This window comes from Neophocaena asiaeorientalis, unplaced genomic scaffold (assembly GCF_003031525.2).
Source record: "Neophocaena asiaeorientalis asiaeorientalis breed wild unplaced genomic scaffold, Neophocaena_asiaeorientalis_V1.1 scaffold46, whole genome shotgun sequence".
NCBI classification, from domain to species: Eukaryota; Metazoa; Chordata; class Mammalia; order Artiodactyla; family Phocoenidae; genus Neophocaena; species Neophocaena asiaeorientalis.
Window position 1 is genome coordinate 12501111 of NW_020175393.1, and position 17751 is coordinate 12518861.

The 17751-nt window shown below is 37.8% G+C and overlaps 1 protein-coding gene across 1 annotated transcript in view; it reads right to left on the reverse strand.

Moving 5' to 3' along the window:
* Positions 1-17751, reverse strand: part of CYP39A1 (cytochrome P450 family 39 subfamily A member 1) — a 69329-nt gene that overhangs the window by 20274 nt on the left and 31304 nt on the right. Inside the window, exon 8 of the mRNA XM_024766156.1 lies at positions 6292-6425. Within this exon, the coding sequence (XP_024621924.1) occupies positions 6292-6425 (134 nt within the window). The remainder of the gene's footprint in view (positions 1-6291; positions 6426-17751) is intronic.

The window sequence follows — 17751 nt, forward strand, 5'->3', positions numbered from 1 at the left end:
ATTATAATAGCTTTTCATGATATATAAACTATACCAAGGACTAAAAACTATTTCACAAAATCATCTTTACATTGCCTTGCTCAGGAACCAGAGGACAAAGAGATCGCTCTTTGCCTTTGTGAGATCGCTAGAGAGCTACCATCTCTACTGAGGTGAAGACGTTTTATTAGTAACTCCCTTTGCCAAGCATCAGAAGCCACATCTGTTTAATCCTGCGTAATTTTGAAGCGTCCTCAAGATATCTGCAAAACACTTACTTTAAGTTTACGTATCTACAACAGTAGCATGTTCCAATTGAAAACATGTCTTTTTATGTGAGCAGGGAATGGAGTATGGGGAGAGGCCATCATTTTTTAACCCAAGAGAACCCCTGTTGACTCCGATGGTTGCTGAGTATTGCTTGAGTTTGGTAATTTCAGTGCCAGGATTGCTGGAGAGAGTCAGGTCAAGATAGGAAGAGATGGAGACTTTTGCTCATGCCCTCTTAGCATTTTTAAAGTGGAAAAGACCTGTGAGATCCCAGTCTTGTGTGTTTGTTCTACCTCTGCTGGAACTGAGGCTAGAGGGGTCATGATTGGCTCTGAAATCAGCTGGGGAGGGCCGTGATATGTCTGGGGGCAGCCCTGGGCCGGGCATCCAGTCAGGGCAGCTGCTGCCCTGCCCCTCCCCCGACCCTCCCCACAGCCCTCTTCAGTGGCTGCTGACCTAGGATGGTGATGTGGAGATGCTGACTGCTGCAGCCTACAAAGCAGGGTGGCAGAGGAAGACTTCAAAGGCGGCCTCGGGAAGAGCATTCACACTAGCACCAGGGAGGAGACCAGACAGAAGTTCCTGGTGCAGCAGCAAATGCCAGGCGGGTGAGTGGCAGAAAAGGGTGTGAGAGCTGGTTGTATCAAAGGAATCCTCTGAGCAAACGGACATCGTTATGTCTGGGCCAGACGGTCCTGTCATTGTTAACATGGCACATGAAGAGAAAGATCAAGAGGGAGGCAAAACAGTCAGAGGACCAGGGCATAGATCACTAGGAAGTGGAAGTCACAGCTTCCCTGTGTTGGCAATAATGACACCTGTCAGGTAGACAGAAGTGAACTTGGCCAGCCCACCCCACAGGGATGCTGTGAGGCCAGATGAACTTCATTTGCTAGACCGGAGACTGGCTTTTCTTGAAGAGGGAAGAGAAGAAGGATTCTCTGTTGTAACTCAAGAAGGATGCTAAGACCAAAGTGGGTGCAAGGAATGCAGACTCTTACTTCAAGAAAAGAGGAGTCCTGTAAAGGCAAAGCATCCATCAGAGGAGCCCCAAAGCACATTCTTTCTCTCTAGCTCTTGGCCAGGAGCTTGGTTGGTGTTAGTTGCTTAAAAAAAAAAAAAAAAAAAAGTACTTTAAAAATTAAAAGTATATTCTTTTGTGTAATAAAAACTGCTTTCTAGACATTTTGGAAAATTCAGAAAAATAGAAAAAACTGGAAAAGAAAACAAGAGAGCTGGCAACAAGACAGTTATCAGTTGGCTAGACTTCCCTCCAGTACTTTTACCTAATAACAGTAGTTTAGCTTTGTGGTTTTTTTATTGTTGTTTTAAAATATAGTTTGTTGTTCATATATACTGATATTGTTTACATATGAATACCTAGTATATACATACTGTTTTTATCCTACTGAATAGTTTTTGACTCTTACATTGTTCACTTGATATTACAGCATAAGTATTATTTTTATATTGTATACTCATTTAAAATAATTTTCTCTCCAGTGGCTTCTTAATCAATCATTCTCTACTATTTTTGCTATAATAAATAATGCCATCCCAAACATCTTCTTCCACAAAGCCTTGTTCATATAAAATCTTTTAACATATATGTTCAGAAGACATAGGAATATACATGTCCTACATCTTCTGAACATCTAAGGCTATTAATACATGTTGCTCAACTGTTTCCTCAAATTTTGTAGCAAGATATGTTTCTAACTAAATATATGAGAGAATCAATTTCATTGCCCTCTCATCTGCTAATCTGACATTTTATTTTATTTTATTTATTTATTTATTTTTTTAATCTGACATTTTAAATAAGCTTTTTTTGATTGCTGCTTAAAAGTTTGTGTCCTTGCTGAGTATTTTCCATGTTGTTATTTTCTTCTATAAAACTTTTGTGCTCATGTCCTATCCTCATTTATCTATATATATATTAGTCCTTTACTTATGGATCTGTGAATTCATTAAATATTAAAATTATTAACCCTTGAATTGTACTTATACTGACATTTATTCTTAATTTTTGGCTGACATTTAATTTAGGTTATACTTTAAAAAATATGACATGTTAAATTTTGATATGGTACAGTCTGTTCATCTGCTTTGTGGTTTCATTGATTAATCCTAGACGTAAGAAGCCCTCTTCTCTCCACAACAGTGGCTTTCAAAGGTGGTTTATGGTCTTCTGGGAGTCCCAAGACATTTTCAGAGAATCTGCCAGATCAAAAACCATTCCTGGGTAAAAGACTCATTCAAAGTATAGGATAGACCAATGGATTTTAATGTAACTGAGTACAAAAAATTCATTAAGATATTTTCAGATTGCAACAAACTTTTAAGAAAGTACCTCTGTTGAGTTTTAGTGTAGTATCAAAGAATAGCCACAGAAATATCTGAAAAGGCTAATAAAACACTCCTTCCTTTTTTGGTTACATGTCTATGAGAGGCTGAATCTTCTTCATTTCCATTAATAGGAAACAATATATCACAACAACTGAATGCAGACACATATATGGGAATTCAGATTTCTCTATTAGCAAAAGGCATCAGAGAGATCTGAAAACACTTAAAATGATGCTGTTCTTCTATATTTTTTGTGTTTTGAAAAATATAGTTATGTTTCATAAAACCACACTATCTGGGGACTTCCCTGGTGGTCCAGTGGTTAAGACTTTGCCTTCCAATGCAGGGCATGTGGGTTCAATCCCTGGTCGGTGAGCTAAGATCCCACCTGCCTCGCTCCAAAAAACCAAAACATAAAACAGAAGCAATATTGTAACAAATTCAATAAAGACTTTAAAAATGGTCCACATCAAAAAAAAATCTTAAAAAAAACCCCCACACAATTATTTTAATATGTATTAGGTTTCTTATTATTTTTTAAATGAATTATTAAATAAATATTTTAACAATTTCTCAGCTTTAGTTTCTAATACAGTAAATACTGATAGTAAATACTGATAATACTGATAATAAAGAGAAGGAAGGAATACAGTAAACCAAAGAAACCAGAGTTTGTCCATTCTCACCTATCCCAAAAAAATATAGAAAGGAATGATTATAGGAGCAAAACTAAATATTCTGTTCAGACTGTAATAAATATCCTGTTCAGATTCCATTAGGAAAGAGCAGTGGAGAATACTTCTAGCATTCATAGCAAGGAATCTTGACCTGTTGTCCAACTGGTCAAAACATAGATGATCCCATCTGAAATGATTTTTATGATCCAAATTCCTGGGAACATATTAATATGTTCAGCAAAGACATTTCACCTGTTTTAGAAAATACTTGAAGTTTAAAAGAACCAAGTCATATGAATTTATACTAAGGAAATAATCAGTGCACAAATATTTAGCTACAGGAATGTTAATCTTTGCACTATTTATAATAGTGAAAGAATGGAAGCCACGTACATATTCAAGAACATTGAACAGATTTTAAAATTTATTTGATGTCCATATATTAGATTACGCTGTAATTCAAAATGATGTAGATGTCTTTTATTGATACAGAAAACTATTTGGGATCTATTATTAAATAAAATAAAAGCAGGTTGTGAGAAAACTAGCTTTGTGGGACCCCAATTTATTTTTTAATGCACATATTACAGAAAAAAATTCTGAAATTATAATAATACCAAATGTTCATAGTGGTTATCTCTAACTTGCAAGATTCTAAGCAATTTTTAATTTCTTCCTTTAGCTTCTTTTTATGGATTTTTTTCCCCCTAATTACCATGCTTTGCTTGTGTAATAAGAAAAAAAAAACCTGTTCCATTTATTAATTTTAAAGTCTCAACTCTGTAGGGTGAACATAACAGTGATTAGTTTGGGCCTCCTAAGAGGAAAGGCAGTGTTTATTTTGTGTACAGAAGAAATAGCAGGTACAGGAAACACTGCACCTTTTACAAATATTAAAAAGAGATGTGAAAAATAATGAAAGGAAATGCTGGAACATCCTGGGATGATAGCAGCCTGAGTACGTGATTGTGGGGTTGCTCTACCACTGAGAGAGGCATAACTGCAGCTGCGAGGGCTTGGAAGGCACCTTGGATGCTTCTGAGCCTCATGTCCTCTAGGAAGAACATGTGGGTGTGAGGAGGTAGAAGTAAGAGACTATGAATTTTTAAAATAATTTATTAAATTGTTTTGGATATCTATTATTTTTAATTAAGATTTTTTTATTGGGAATCCATAGGTGTTGGACCTATAAAATAGCCCAGTTTTGTAAAAGGATTTTAGGCAGTGAATCATAAATGTGTTCATACCCTTGGACCAGTAATCCACTACGAAAACATAATTCAATGATAATCCTTAAAAAAGAAAATGTACTAGGCAAAAAGATACAAATAATTACCATATTAAAAACAAAACTACCTAAACTCTCAAGAGTCAGGAAATAATTAAATATTTAAGCTATCAACTCAATGTACTATTAATGTGGCCTTGAAATAAATGTGAAAACTCCATAGATGCATGAAATGTGAAGAATAATGTATAAAAAATTTTTTCAATGACAGATTTACACTGTAATGAAACTTAGGTTTCTATATTGATGTCACAACATTGCAGATACAAGGTCAACACACAAAAATCAACTATATTCCTACAGACAAGTAATGTATAATGGAGAATCAAAGTTTTTAAAAATGCCATTTACAGGGCTTTCCTGGTGGGGCAGTGGTTGGGAATCCGCCTGCCAATGCAGGGCAACGCAGCCAAATAGAAAATAAATAAATAAATAAATAAATAGAAAAGAAAAGCCCACTTTATTAAAATAAATAAATAAAAGAATAAAAATAAAAAATACCATTTCCAAAAGCTCCAGAATAACGGAAATACTTAGGTATTAATCTAACAAAACTTGTATAGTATCTATATGCTTAAAATAACAATCAAAATGCCCACTTATTTGTCAAATAACTATTCTGCATTTCAGCTAATTTCCTACTACCCAGAATATAAATAAGGCTTACTAAAAGTTCAATAACAATTATAGTAATATTCAAAGTAATAAACACATTGCTCTACTTAATTGAACCAAGTTGACTATTTCCTCTCAATACAGAATATATATATTCTTTTACTACATATATAAATTTATATATATTTAAATTTATAAATATTTAAATATATATTCTCTTACAGTCATAGTTTTAAAGTAATTGATAATTTGATTATTTAAAAGCAAAAACTGTTAAAATCCCGCTGAAACTGAATGCTACAATCTACATAAGATCAGTTAAATAAACTATGGTTCTTTTGGATTTAGCAAGTTGCAACTTGTATCAAATTTGGATTTTTTTGTCTCTTTTGAATTCTATTACTACAAAATTGTCTTGATTTTAATCCAAGCACTCTTAAGCCATGGGGGAAAAAAGCGAACAAGAGCGGAGGGCTGACTAATTATAATCTATCTGGATAATTTAGGTCCCGAATCATTCCTTTAGAAAATAATTTTTTTTGTTCCGCCTGAATGATTCACCAAATGTTGAACTGAACGGTTGCCACATGCACATACCTTTCATGGTGCACTTGGGAATATTCTCCTACTTTGCCCACAGAGCGGACCTCACTCAGTCACTAATTCCTAATATCAGTTTCTATTACCCATGGCATTCCTGCTATCTGTTCCGGTATCTGTGATCTGTGGTCTGAACTGTCTTCCAGTTACCCTAAAGGACTTCCCTCACACACTCAATTCCTCAACCTATTCCAACTCAGGAATACTCATTGGTTGATTCAGCAGAGGAAACGCTATCCGACCCTCCTGCCCGACTGAAATAGGATTATACTAATTCTGATATAGAATCACATAGCCAAAATGATTATGAAAGGCTTATGTTTTAGCTAAAATAGCTGCCAATAGATAGATATCTATATTAACAAACTGGTGCTGCTCAAATCTTATTACTAACCTATTCTAGGGTCACAGAGTACTTCATGGAACTTAAGAAATCATCTAATCATAAATGGGCAAAATAGCTACTTTTCTTCCCCAGAAGGTTCATTATTTTAAAACAAAACCAATGCTCACCAAAATTTTAACTGGCTTCAGCACTTTTCTAGTAATGACACCAGGGGCTCTTAAACGAATGGTTTCCAAAATACACCATTTGATTAGAGGGAGTTTCTTCAAGTCATCCTCAGACACTTTAATCTTATCTTTACCTGGAAAGAGAATTTAAAAAAAAAAAAAAGATGGACTTAAAGAGGCCAGAAAATGATTTTATGTAAGCTATGTAAGTTAAATACTGTCTCTGAGATCAGGTGTTAATATTATTATTACTTTTGCATACCAAGTTTAGTAAGTTATTGACTCTTTTCATCATTTTCTTCTTACCAAGATAAAATGTACGGCATATAAAACTAAACCAATGTTGATTACTGTAATGTAATGGATTGGTATCCAACCTTGGTTCTCACAGTCCTGTGGCTATCAGATGACTAAGATAGTCCCTGTCAGAAAGATGTTCAATTTTTACTCATTTCATTGTTTCTTGTCCAAATTCTCATTCCACTTAAGGAAAGAGCAATAAAAGATTGGCGTCAAAAGTACGAAGTAAGAGATCTGAGAAGCCACCTGACTTACTACTTCTATCTCTTCCCTGCTGATTTATTTTTGTTTTTGCTTTTGCTTTTTAATCATACATTTCAGAAAGCCCAAAAAGAATATTAGGAAAGGGGTGATGGGACACATGTATTTCATCTGGAATGATGAGCTCTCTAAACACAGGTACATCAAACATTCCTATTGTAAGCTGCATACCTTAGCTAATATTTAGATTGAAGTCACGTGGAAAAGGATTGCGGTTGATCTTTCTATGGACCAACATATGGTCAGGGCCTTCAGTCAAATGAGACAGTTTAATTAGTGATATTTCAAGTAAAATGTTTACATTTTGAAAATTAAACAACTCAGCTTTCAATTTTGACAGTATTTGCTTAATAAAAGTCAACAACATGGTCAGTTTAAGTCAACTTTCACATTTTCCCCCCAACTGTACTGGGCATGAGTGGATGAGAATGGAATGTGGGTCTCCAGCCACATTTCTCTTTGACTCTGGATGAGGCTTGTCCTAAAGCCAGCCCATCCTGCAGAAGAGGGTTGGGTGGGTGCTGCCTGGGAAACCTTCTCTGTCAGTACAGGTGGAATTCCTGAGGCGTCAGAAGCAAATGTTTCTTGTTAGTGGAGTCTGGGAACTAGGGTTTTTGAGCTCTGGGTCTATTAATTCCCATAGGGGTGTCTATACACTCCATTAAACTTGACAGATTTTTGAGCACTGAGCAAGAGGCAGGAGTTGAGTCAGGCTCCACCAGGGTTACAACAATGAAGGCCTTCTCACAATACACTCAGTCTAGGATGTGAGAAATAAACACACAGTTAACAGGTACACCATGCAGGCAAGGAAACCGTTCTATGAGATATAAAATATTTGAAGATACTTAAAAGCAGGGAAGGTATTGAAATGCAGGATAACAAATTTTAGAAGACAACTTAAAAATGTGTGAGGGGATCTGAGTTTCTTTTAGAGTGTACTTGAGTGAAAAAAAAAAAAGAAAAAGAAGACCATTGTCTACATGGCAGGTGACCAACAACCTATTAGAAAACTAAGGAAAACTCTCCAAGGGAGAAATGGCAGATGGGACTTTTAAGAACAGAAAATTCAACTTTATGTCATATACTCAATTTTAAGTTGTTTCTGGCTACTGTGTAATTTTCCCTTTCCTTGTCCTATATTTTTTAATATTTTAATAAAGTCAGCTAACACATACTTTAAGTTAACACTTGGGGAAATAAAGATCTGGTTATGTCCAGGAAGCAATGCAGTATGGAAAAGAGGCAGAACTGCAGAAGAGAAAATAGCGGAAATGGAGAAATCAGGAAATGCGAGACTGGAAGTCAAGAGAAACTCCGAGAGGCACAGGCCTCCACTTCTGGCTGCCTCCATCACTTCTCCCTCCAAAGATCCCTAGAACTCTGAGAGGGAGTTCAGACCAATTTCACCTTTATCTTGGAAACCAAGGTGACCCCAGCAAATGAGGGCCCTTGCCGAATGGACATTACAAATAAATTAGCAGTAACCTACACTTCACATTCTAAATCTTACTTTAAAAAAGGTTTTTCTCTTTAAAAATCTATTTAGAGCATCTACATTAGACAAATTCACCAAACAATCCCTCTACTTACTTTTTGTATTTTACTTTACTGAAGCTATAGGATACAGAAAATAAATATTTCTGATTGATCATGGATAAATGACTACCATGGGTCAGATTTTGTGTTTGAAATCAGATCTGTGTGACTCCAAAGTGACCAACCTATTATGAGACAGGCATAATTCTGGCCTCGAAAAAGTTTGGACTCTGGTAATAGTGAAGTTTCTGACTTTCTTTTGGAGAAAAAGTTTTTTATGAATTATTCTTAAGAGACTGATTGAATTATAAAGTTCAAAAAAATGTTTTGTATTATACAATAAACAAAAGCTTGTTCTGAGTTGAAAACAAAATCTATTATGACCTACAAATGTAGAAGAGATGTAGACTACACTTGGAAAATAAATGTTTTGAAAAAATATTTTTAGTTTCTCAAGTCCCAGTGTGATGTAGGAAAAATAAGGTAGTGTTCTCAGACTAGACAAAGAAAAAGAAGATGTTGTTTTCAAACAACATCTTTAGGTTAAAGACCTTTCTTATTATAACTCTTAGAAATGGCTCTGTACCCATACTGTACATATTTCAATGCACATCTGTGGTTTGTTCTTCCAGTGTTTTGACTCTAAAATTAGAAGGCTCCACTTGGAAGAATGCCAAGGTAATCATCAAAAGGGCTAGGGCCTAATGGAGATGGGGATCAGTACAAAAGGCAGCCAGGGAAGAAACCATGGGTGATTTGGGGTAAAATTCAGAAGCCATCTGTTTAATTCTTGGCACAAATGCAATAAAAGTCAAACCAGGGGCTTCCCTGGTGGCACAGTGGTTGAGAGTCCGCCTGCCAATGCCGGGGACATGGGTTCATGCCCCAGTCGGGGAAGATCCCACATGCCGCGGAGCGGCTGGGCCCGTAAGCAATGGCCGCTGAGCCTGTGCTCCGCAACAGGAGAGGCCACAACAGTGAGAGGCCCGTGTACCAAAAAAAAAAAAAAAGTCAAACCAGATCATAGGATATTTGAAACCAAATAAAAGAAAGGATGAGTCTTGAGTTCAGAAATAGCAAAGAATGTTTCTAAAATATTCTGTATAGTTTGGGGTTTCCGCAGGTATGATGACAAGCATGTTAGAACACAGTAACTGTAATTTATATTTGTTAAGGATATATAATAGATTAAAATTCTACTACTTCAACCATTTATTCACTCAATATATATTTGCTTCATATCTGTTACATGTTAGCCCAAGCATAGGTGCTATAAGAGATAGGAAGAGAATAATACTAATTTATTGACCATCTAATGTCACCAATATGTTGGACCACTTCATTTATTCCTCGTCACAATCTGCCGACTATCAAGTTATCATGTGTCCAAGGAGAAGCTTGAAAGTGTCAGAGCAGCCTTCAAACCTATGTCTGTCTACACTAAAAGCCCTTACCCTTGCTCCCTGGGTCCCAGCACCTCCCCTAAGAGGAGAAACGAATAAGAAAGACACAGTCACTGTTTTAAAGGAGCTTGGACATAAGGACACAGAATAATATCTGGATACAAATAACTATAATATAAGTTTCATAAGAGAGGATTTGAGTCTCAGTGGCATTCATTCCCTCTTGCCTAGGGCTGGAGTTTCAGCTAAGCCTGGAAGGATGAGTAGCACTCACCCAGGTAGAGAGAAAAGTAACTTAAATTCCAAAATTAATTATAAAAATATGATTTCTTGGACCTAAAAAAAAAAGGAACGTGAATCAAACAGGATCACTAAAGCAGGTCCTTTGTTGAGAGATGACTCCTCTGTCTTCTTCATATTTCAAGCTCCCTCCCCTTCACACACACACACACACACACACACACACACACACACACATTTATTCAGTAAATAAATACATAAAATACAAAATTTCTGTTCCTATAGTCCTGAAGTAACATTATATCAAGATTTAACTAATCATTTTGGGAAAATAACCCATGTTTTGCGAAAAAAAAGGAGAATGACAGGCATTTGCCGAGTCATTCATACCTTTGGAGACATAATTCTGAGGAGATTGAATCAGAAGGTGGGGATGAATACTGAGGAGGCCCTGTGCTTCCCCACAAATGAAAGACAGGTGTATGTCTACCAAGGGACACACAGAGAAGTGAAGCAAAGAATATACTCCACTGAAATTTAAAGAGTGCATCCCTACACATTCTACCACCTCTTTCTTTACTTTTGAAAGCAGGGATTCTCAGTTCTGTTTGCTGTTCTATACTGTGAAGTTGTCTTCCTTCACAGACGTTGTCTTTCATATTCACAGAACAGCTTATTTAAAACGTTTAAAATTAAGGTGTGTGCAAAAGGTCATAGTACACATGAAGGACAGTGAACTGGGATAAAAAGTGCATGCGATAAAGGCTGAAAAATAAAGAATCTGACTTAATAACCTTAAACAATGATTCCTACCAAAATTTGGTCATGAAATTTGCTTTCCAAATTTTATAATAATTTTGCTAAAAGGCAATATCAGATAACAAAAGTTGGTGTTTATACTGTTATTTGGGGAAATGATGTAACAGCTTTGAAAAAGTCCAGCATTTTTATGATTTCTCTTAAAAAGCAATGAAGCAGAGACATCAATTGCTGACACAGAATAACAGTAGGAAGCTAGTTTTCTGGCGTATTTTCTTAAGCACAGATCTCAAGATAAGCTCCTGAAAAAAAAAGTCAGTTTTTAAAGAACAGAGACGAAGCTAAAGAGAAATAGTAAATAAAGAATTTACAGTATTCCAGAGGAATATAAAAGAAGTATCTTACATCCTTTCCTTCATTTCAGGAATTAAAAAAATTTTGAATATGATAAGTGATGTTCAAATATTCAATTAAAAATTATATCTCTATTCCAGAGATATTTTCATATATTTACAAAACTGCTGTTTTCTTCTAAGAAGAAACCTACATTCACTGGAAAAGGTTAGCACATCTCAGAAAGAGTAAGAGAGGATAAAATGTCCTGAAGTAGATAATATCATTTACAATACATTTTATATGTCCAATGATCCTATAACAGTTATTTATAGGCAATGGGAATGTACTGGTTACAAATTTCTGGAAATTTTTAGTGAGATGAAAATTAGTTTGGTGACTTGTCTCCCAAAAGGAGACAGCAATAAACCCCTTTCTGCAATATTCTTTTAAATGTGAAAAGAAATATTGTGAATCTTTTAAGATTCTCTCTCTGTCTTTAACTTTTGACATTTTAATTATAATGTGTCTTGGTGTGGGTGTCTTTGGTTCATCTTGTTTGGAACTCTTTCTGCTTCCTGGACTTGTCTGTCTGTTCCCTTCACCAGGTTAGGGAAGTTTTCAGCCATTATTTCTCCAAATAGGTTTTCTGTCCCTTTCTCTCTCTCTTCTCCTCTGTGACCCCTATAATGTAAATGTTAGTATGCTTGTAGTTGTCCCAGAGATCTCTTAAACTATCCTCATTTCTTTTTTTTTTTTTTTTTTTTAAAGATGTTGCTGTGTTGGGTCTTCGTTTCTGTGCGAGGGCTTTCTCTAGTTGTGGCATGCGGGGACCACTCTTCATCACGGTGCACGGGCCTCTCACTATCGCGGCCTCTCTTGTTGCGGAGCACAGGCTCCAGACGCACAGGCTCAGTAGTTGTGGCTCACGGGCCTAGTTGCTCCACGGCATGTGGGATTCTCCCAGAGCAGGGCTCGAACCCGTGTCCCCTGCAATAGCAGGCAGATTCTCAACCACTGCGCCACCAGGGAAGCCTTCCTCATTGGTTTTTATTCTTTTTGCTGTTCTGATTGGGTGATTTCCACTACCCTGTCTTCCAGATTGCTGATCCATTCTTCTGCCTCCTCTAATCTGCTGCTGATTCCCTCTAGTGTATGTTCTATTTCAGTTATTGTATTCTTCAGTTCTGATTGGGTCTTTTTTCGTATCTTCTATTTGTCTTTTCAAGGTTTCACTGAGTTCATCCATTCTTCTCCCAACTTTGGTGAACATTTTTATCACTATAATTTTGAACTCTTTATCTGGTAAATTGCTATCTTTGTTTCATTTAGTTCTTTTTCTGAGGTTTTTATCTTTTTCTTTTGTTTGGAAGATATTCCTTTATCTTTTCATTTGCCTAACCCTCTGTGTCTATTTCTATGCATTAAGTAGATCAGCTATATCTCCTGTTCTTGAAACAGCAGGCTTATGTATAAGGTGTTCCGTGGGGCACAGGGGTGCAATCCCTCTTGGCCACTAGAGCCAGGTGCTCCTGGGATGTCCCACATGTGTGCTGTGCACATCCTCCTGTGTGGTTGGATTGCAACTGTGCCCTGGCTGGCTGTGTGGCTCTGCTGTGACTGCTGTGGGTTCATGGCATGCAGGGTGCCCCCCCGCCCCCCAGAGGTGGAGCCACTTTGTACAGTTGCCGGGGGCCAGCTGAGGCCACTTGCCAGGTGGGGCAGGGGCCGCTTTGAAGGGGCTGGATGGGGAGGGTGGGATGGGCAGGGTGGGTGCTCAGGAGAACGCTGGTGTGGGGCACATGGTGTTAGCTAGTTGATGGAGAGTGACAGAAATGTTGCCTGCCAGTACTGGGCCAGATGTGGAAGGAGAGGTAAAAAAAAAAAAAAAAAAAAATGGCATTGGCCAGTGCCTTCAACCCTGGAGAAAATTCCACCAGATCCCTACCCCTCCAGCACTCACCCCCAAATTGTTCAGGGAACCTCCTGCAGCATATGACCCAGGTACGCCTCACATTCTCCTGCCTCCGTGCTGGTACTCAGAGTAAGTGAGTTTGTGTGTGCACCCTTTAAGAGCAGAGTCTCGGTTTCCCATAGCCCTCCAGCTCTCCCAAATGTAGACCCCACTGGTCTTCCAAGCCAGATGTTATGGGAGCTCATCTTCCCTGTGCAGGTCCCCAAGCTGAGGATCCCCACATGGGCTTGGACCCCCTCACTGTGAAGCGGGCACCTCTGCAGTTGTGCTATCCCTCCCACATGTGGGTCACCACACTGGGGGTATGGGTTCTGTCTAGACTGCATCTTTGACCCTCCTACCGATCTTGACATGGCATTCTGTTTACATTCTTAGTTGTAGAAAATCTGTTCTGCTAGTCTTCAGGTCATTCTCAGAGATAATCATTCTACTTGTAGTTGTGGCTTTGGTGTGCCCATGGGAGGAGGTGAGCTCAGGATCTTCCTACTCTGCCATATTAATCTGGAACCCCTAAATGTTTCTTTGATAGAGAAAAAAGGTGTACACTTTGGGTCTTATTCCTTATCAAATACTAACTTCCTTTATTACTATGCATGTCCATTACTGTACACGTCCACTACTGAACATGTTCTGTGAGACAAAATTCTGTAAGAAAGATATTAAGTTAAATTTATTTTTAAAAAATCAAGAGAAAGAAGATGAGAGTAGATGAAAGATTATGAAGTATATGCTAGGCTGTGGAGATACATGCTTTTTAGTTCACTGTCGTTCCCTATAAACTGACTATAAATATAGTCTCCCAAATGACTGCAGGCTTCTAGAATATTAACTCATTGCCAATGTTGACAGTTTAGAAACTTTTGCCTCAAGAATATGAAACAAAATAGAAAAGTGACTTTTTTCCTGTAATTTTTTTTTTTTAACCTTTGAAAGAAAAGATTCTGAATTTGCTTTTTTTGGGCAAAAGGGAAGCAAATAAGGGCCATGATGATCAATTACTTGTCCTGTGCCAGTCGTGTACTCTTTTGTTATAGCAACTTATATAATAAGTTTTACTATCTGGTAGGGCAAATATGGCCTTACCTATTTACACTTCGATTAATCTTGATTTCTAATCACACTTATTCTTCAAAAAAATATTTAAGTCATTTCGTTAATTTCCTCCCCACCAAAACCATTGGAATATTCCTTATAATTAATTAAATATATATTAATTTGAAAGTGGTTGGCATTTTCATGATATTAAGCCTTCCCGTATAGGAACATGATATGGCTTTTTCTTTATTTAGATTGTTTTTTAAAAATATGTGTATATATATATTTTTTTTATTTTATTTTATTTATTTATTTTTTTTTTGCGGCCTCTCACTGCTGTGGCCTCTCCCGACGGCAGGCGGACTCTCAACCATTGCACCACCAGGGAAGCCCTAAAAATATGTTGTTTTTTTTTAAAATATGTATATTTTTAAATGCTATAGTTTCCTCCCTCTAGGTCCTGTCCTCAACCTGTCCTCAGTGTCTTTATGTAAGAGAAATACCAGTTAAATAAACAGGAAGGACAGATGGAAAGTGGAAAGGAAGACTTAAAAACAGCTTAAGGTATTTGTGGTGGATACAGACTGGGAAAAGCAGAGAATAAGTCTAGAGACTGTCCATGGACAGTGAATACGGGTATTAGGGCTTTAGGGACTGTAGCTGGAGCCTGGCAGGTCGCAGCTCCTTCAATTCTCCCTCTCTAGTCACCAGCTTCTTCCAAACACCTCCGTCATTTCTGAACTTCCAGCTCTGGTTCTTTGGACTTTTCCAGGGGTGGGTATGACTTTTTGGCATCTTAAGGATTTAGGATGAATTGTGATGATCAGACACATATTCCTATTGTTGGGAAAAGCGGGTCTCACGCTCAGTCTTTCAGCCCCAACTCAGCTGCGGAAGGGTGGGCCTTGGGCCTGGAGCACTTCCTCACCGAGAGACAAAGGGCCCACACAGCCTCTACACAGCCTGTGCCAGGTGCATCACCTCGTGTGGGAATATCTTTCCTTGTTTCAGGGGCAGAGAGTACTCTTCTGTCTCTGCTTAAAGTATGTGCAGAATACGGCACCTGTCCAGCCCCACTGTTACATCTGCCCTCTGAGGAAATGGGACAGAGTTCCTTCCACTGCGGTGTGAGAGGGGTGTGCCGTGGCCAATTTCCCTGCGTCGCCCACAGGGAGAGAGACATCCTGGTGATGGGGGACTGACACCCACTCCTGAAGCTGATCTTACTCTCTTTCTTCTCTATGTGAGTTTAGTATTGTTGCATCCAGTGCCTGACAGCATTGTGTCTTCCTTGGCAACTCTGACACCAAGATGCAGTGAGCAGAAGTGTTTAGAGTCCTCCCCTGGGATCGATAACCACTCTGCTTGACACCTATTGAAAATTATAAGCAATAACCTTTCGGAGGTACACTTTGATTAGCAGCTTCAGTCTGATGTTCATAACTACAGACCAAGAATGAAAGGGGCAGCTATAACAACGAATCGAGAAAGATACCGAGGACTACAATAGTGCTCAGAACAGGTTATTAAGATGGACGGAAGACAGAGTCAAGAATCAACAGACTGACCCTCCCCACCCTTCCTTCCATCTGTCAACGCACATATAAAAATATACCAAATCCCACTCAATCATTTAGAGAAAAGATTAATGCCACTATACCAACACAACCAAATAAGATTCTCCTCTAAAAAAATAGTACCCTATGTTATTGGCAGAAATATTTCTTTCATATATGAAAAAGAGATTATCAGTTCCTCTCCTACTAGAATATAAAATGAAGCCTGCTTCATAATTATGATGGTTTTTTTCAAGGAATAAAGGACATAGTCCAATTTATAATAAATAAAAGGTAGAGATATTGATGCAAAAAGACAACAATGGGTAAACAGTAACAGGTAAAATCAATTTAGGTCTAGAAATACCCTTTCTTTATAAACTCTGCATAATAATTCTAAATTTTTGGATTGCGTTCTCTGGAGAGATGTCGACCTGGCTTGAATACCTTTATCTCATTATTTTCTAAAGAGGGAAAAAGATTATCCAAATGCCTGAATAATTCTCCAACAGAACACTCAGAGAAAAGAACTGTGTCTGAATGAAAAATGTAGAGAATGAGCAAAGCAGGTTAACTGTGCTACACTGGGGTGAGATAGTGAAAGACTTAATAAAATGAGACCTGCCAGAGCAGGACCGATCTCTAAGCTTGTAAATAATCTACAGCTATCAGAGGTATCTCCTTCCACCTGCTGAAGCTAGGCAATAAATGAAGACAGAATGACTTCACACAAAATCTCCTGGGTTACGGTGTCATAAGACACACCTCAGGTATTATATAGGCAGAAAATAATGGAGGGAATGTAGCCTCCTGGGAAACCTCTCGGGGCCAGATATCAACCACCCAAGTTTCACCCTTGTCTTTGTGCCTGGATTAGCGGATTGGAAAGTAACCAGTTGTGAGCTCCAAGATGACACCATCTTGGTCATTAAGGCCAAGGGGAAAAGAAGACAAGAAAATTATATATTTGGAGTGGGTTTCCAATGAAATCTCCTGCATTTATAAACACTTTCTTAGGTAATCTACATAGATTCTGCAAGGTCAATGGATGAGAAGTAGTTTGTGAAAAGCTCTGGCATAATTTAATGTCTTCTGAGTTTATTCCAGGATTTTAAAAATCTGGGCTAGCAGAGGAAAATGAGGCTATGTAAGAAATTTCCTGTATCGTATGCCGGAACCTCCAAAATCTCCAAATTAGGTTCATATTGTCCGGCTGGCAATGGGAATGGAGAGAATTTTTTAAAACAAAATAACTTTTCTCCATTCATAACTCCATTGTAGTGGCCTTGGCTCTGCTACTGATCTCTTTCTTCAATATTTTGGTCGATATGTGGCATAAGGGCCAAGGCTCTACCACAGACACAACTTTGGCTAATCAGCCATCGAGCCCTGGCAGGCTGCAGAGGGGTAGCAAGAGTGAGCTTCTTCAGTTAGCTGGAGGAACTCAGGTCTTTCGTATGCCATGATGGAATCCTCCAAGGATGTTGCTATGGGTTATCTAGATGGTACTGGGACACATCCAAGCGGATAAAAGTTGAATACGTTATAACATGGGTAAGAGATGACTACAGAGAAGATTTCAAGAATAAATGAAAATGTTTAAATGCAACAAAGTAAAACTGTTGAACTAATTAAAATAATGCAAACAACATGGAATTTGCCTAGAACATCATCACAGGATCTGAGCCTCATTTATCACTCTGCTAGTTTTTATGCTTGTTTATAATTATGAGCAGAGATGAAATCTTTTCTCACCAGTGCATGGTGAGTGTAGCCATTAAGTTAGTGTGACCAGGTTATAGCATCTGGTCACTTGACAGTGTTGGTCTGTCCCCAGGCAGGATTGCTGCTAAATCAGAACACAGTGGTGTCAAGAAACGTTATTGCTTGGCTCTGAGTAAATTTTCTCTTTTATCCCAAATCACACAATTAGTGAGTGACAGGATTGAACGTCATGAATCAAATTTCTGACTTTTATCCAGTGACAATTTTGTAGTGTGTCTTTTATGATCCACAAATCATGATTTTATGTAAGATAGGAATTGTTTCTATGCAGATG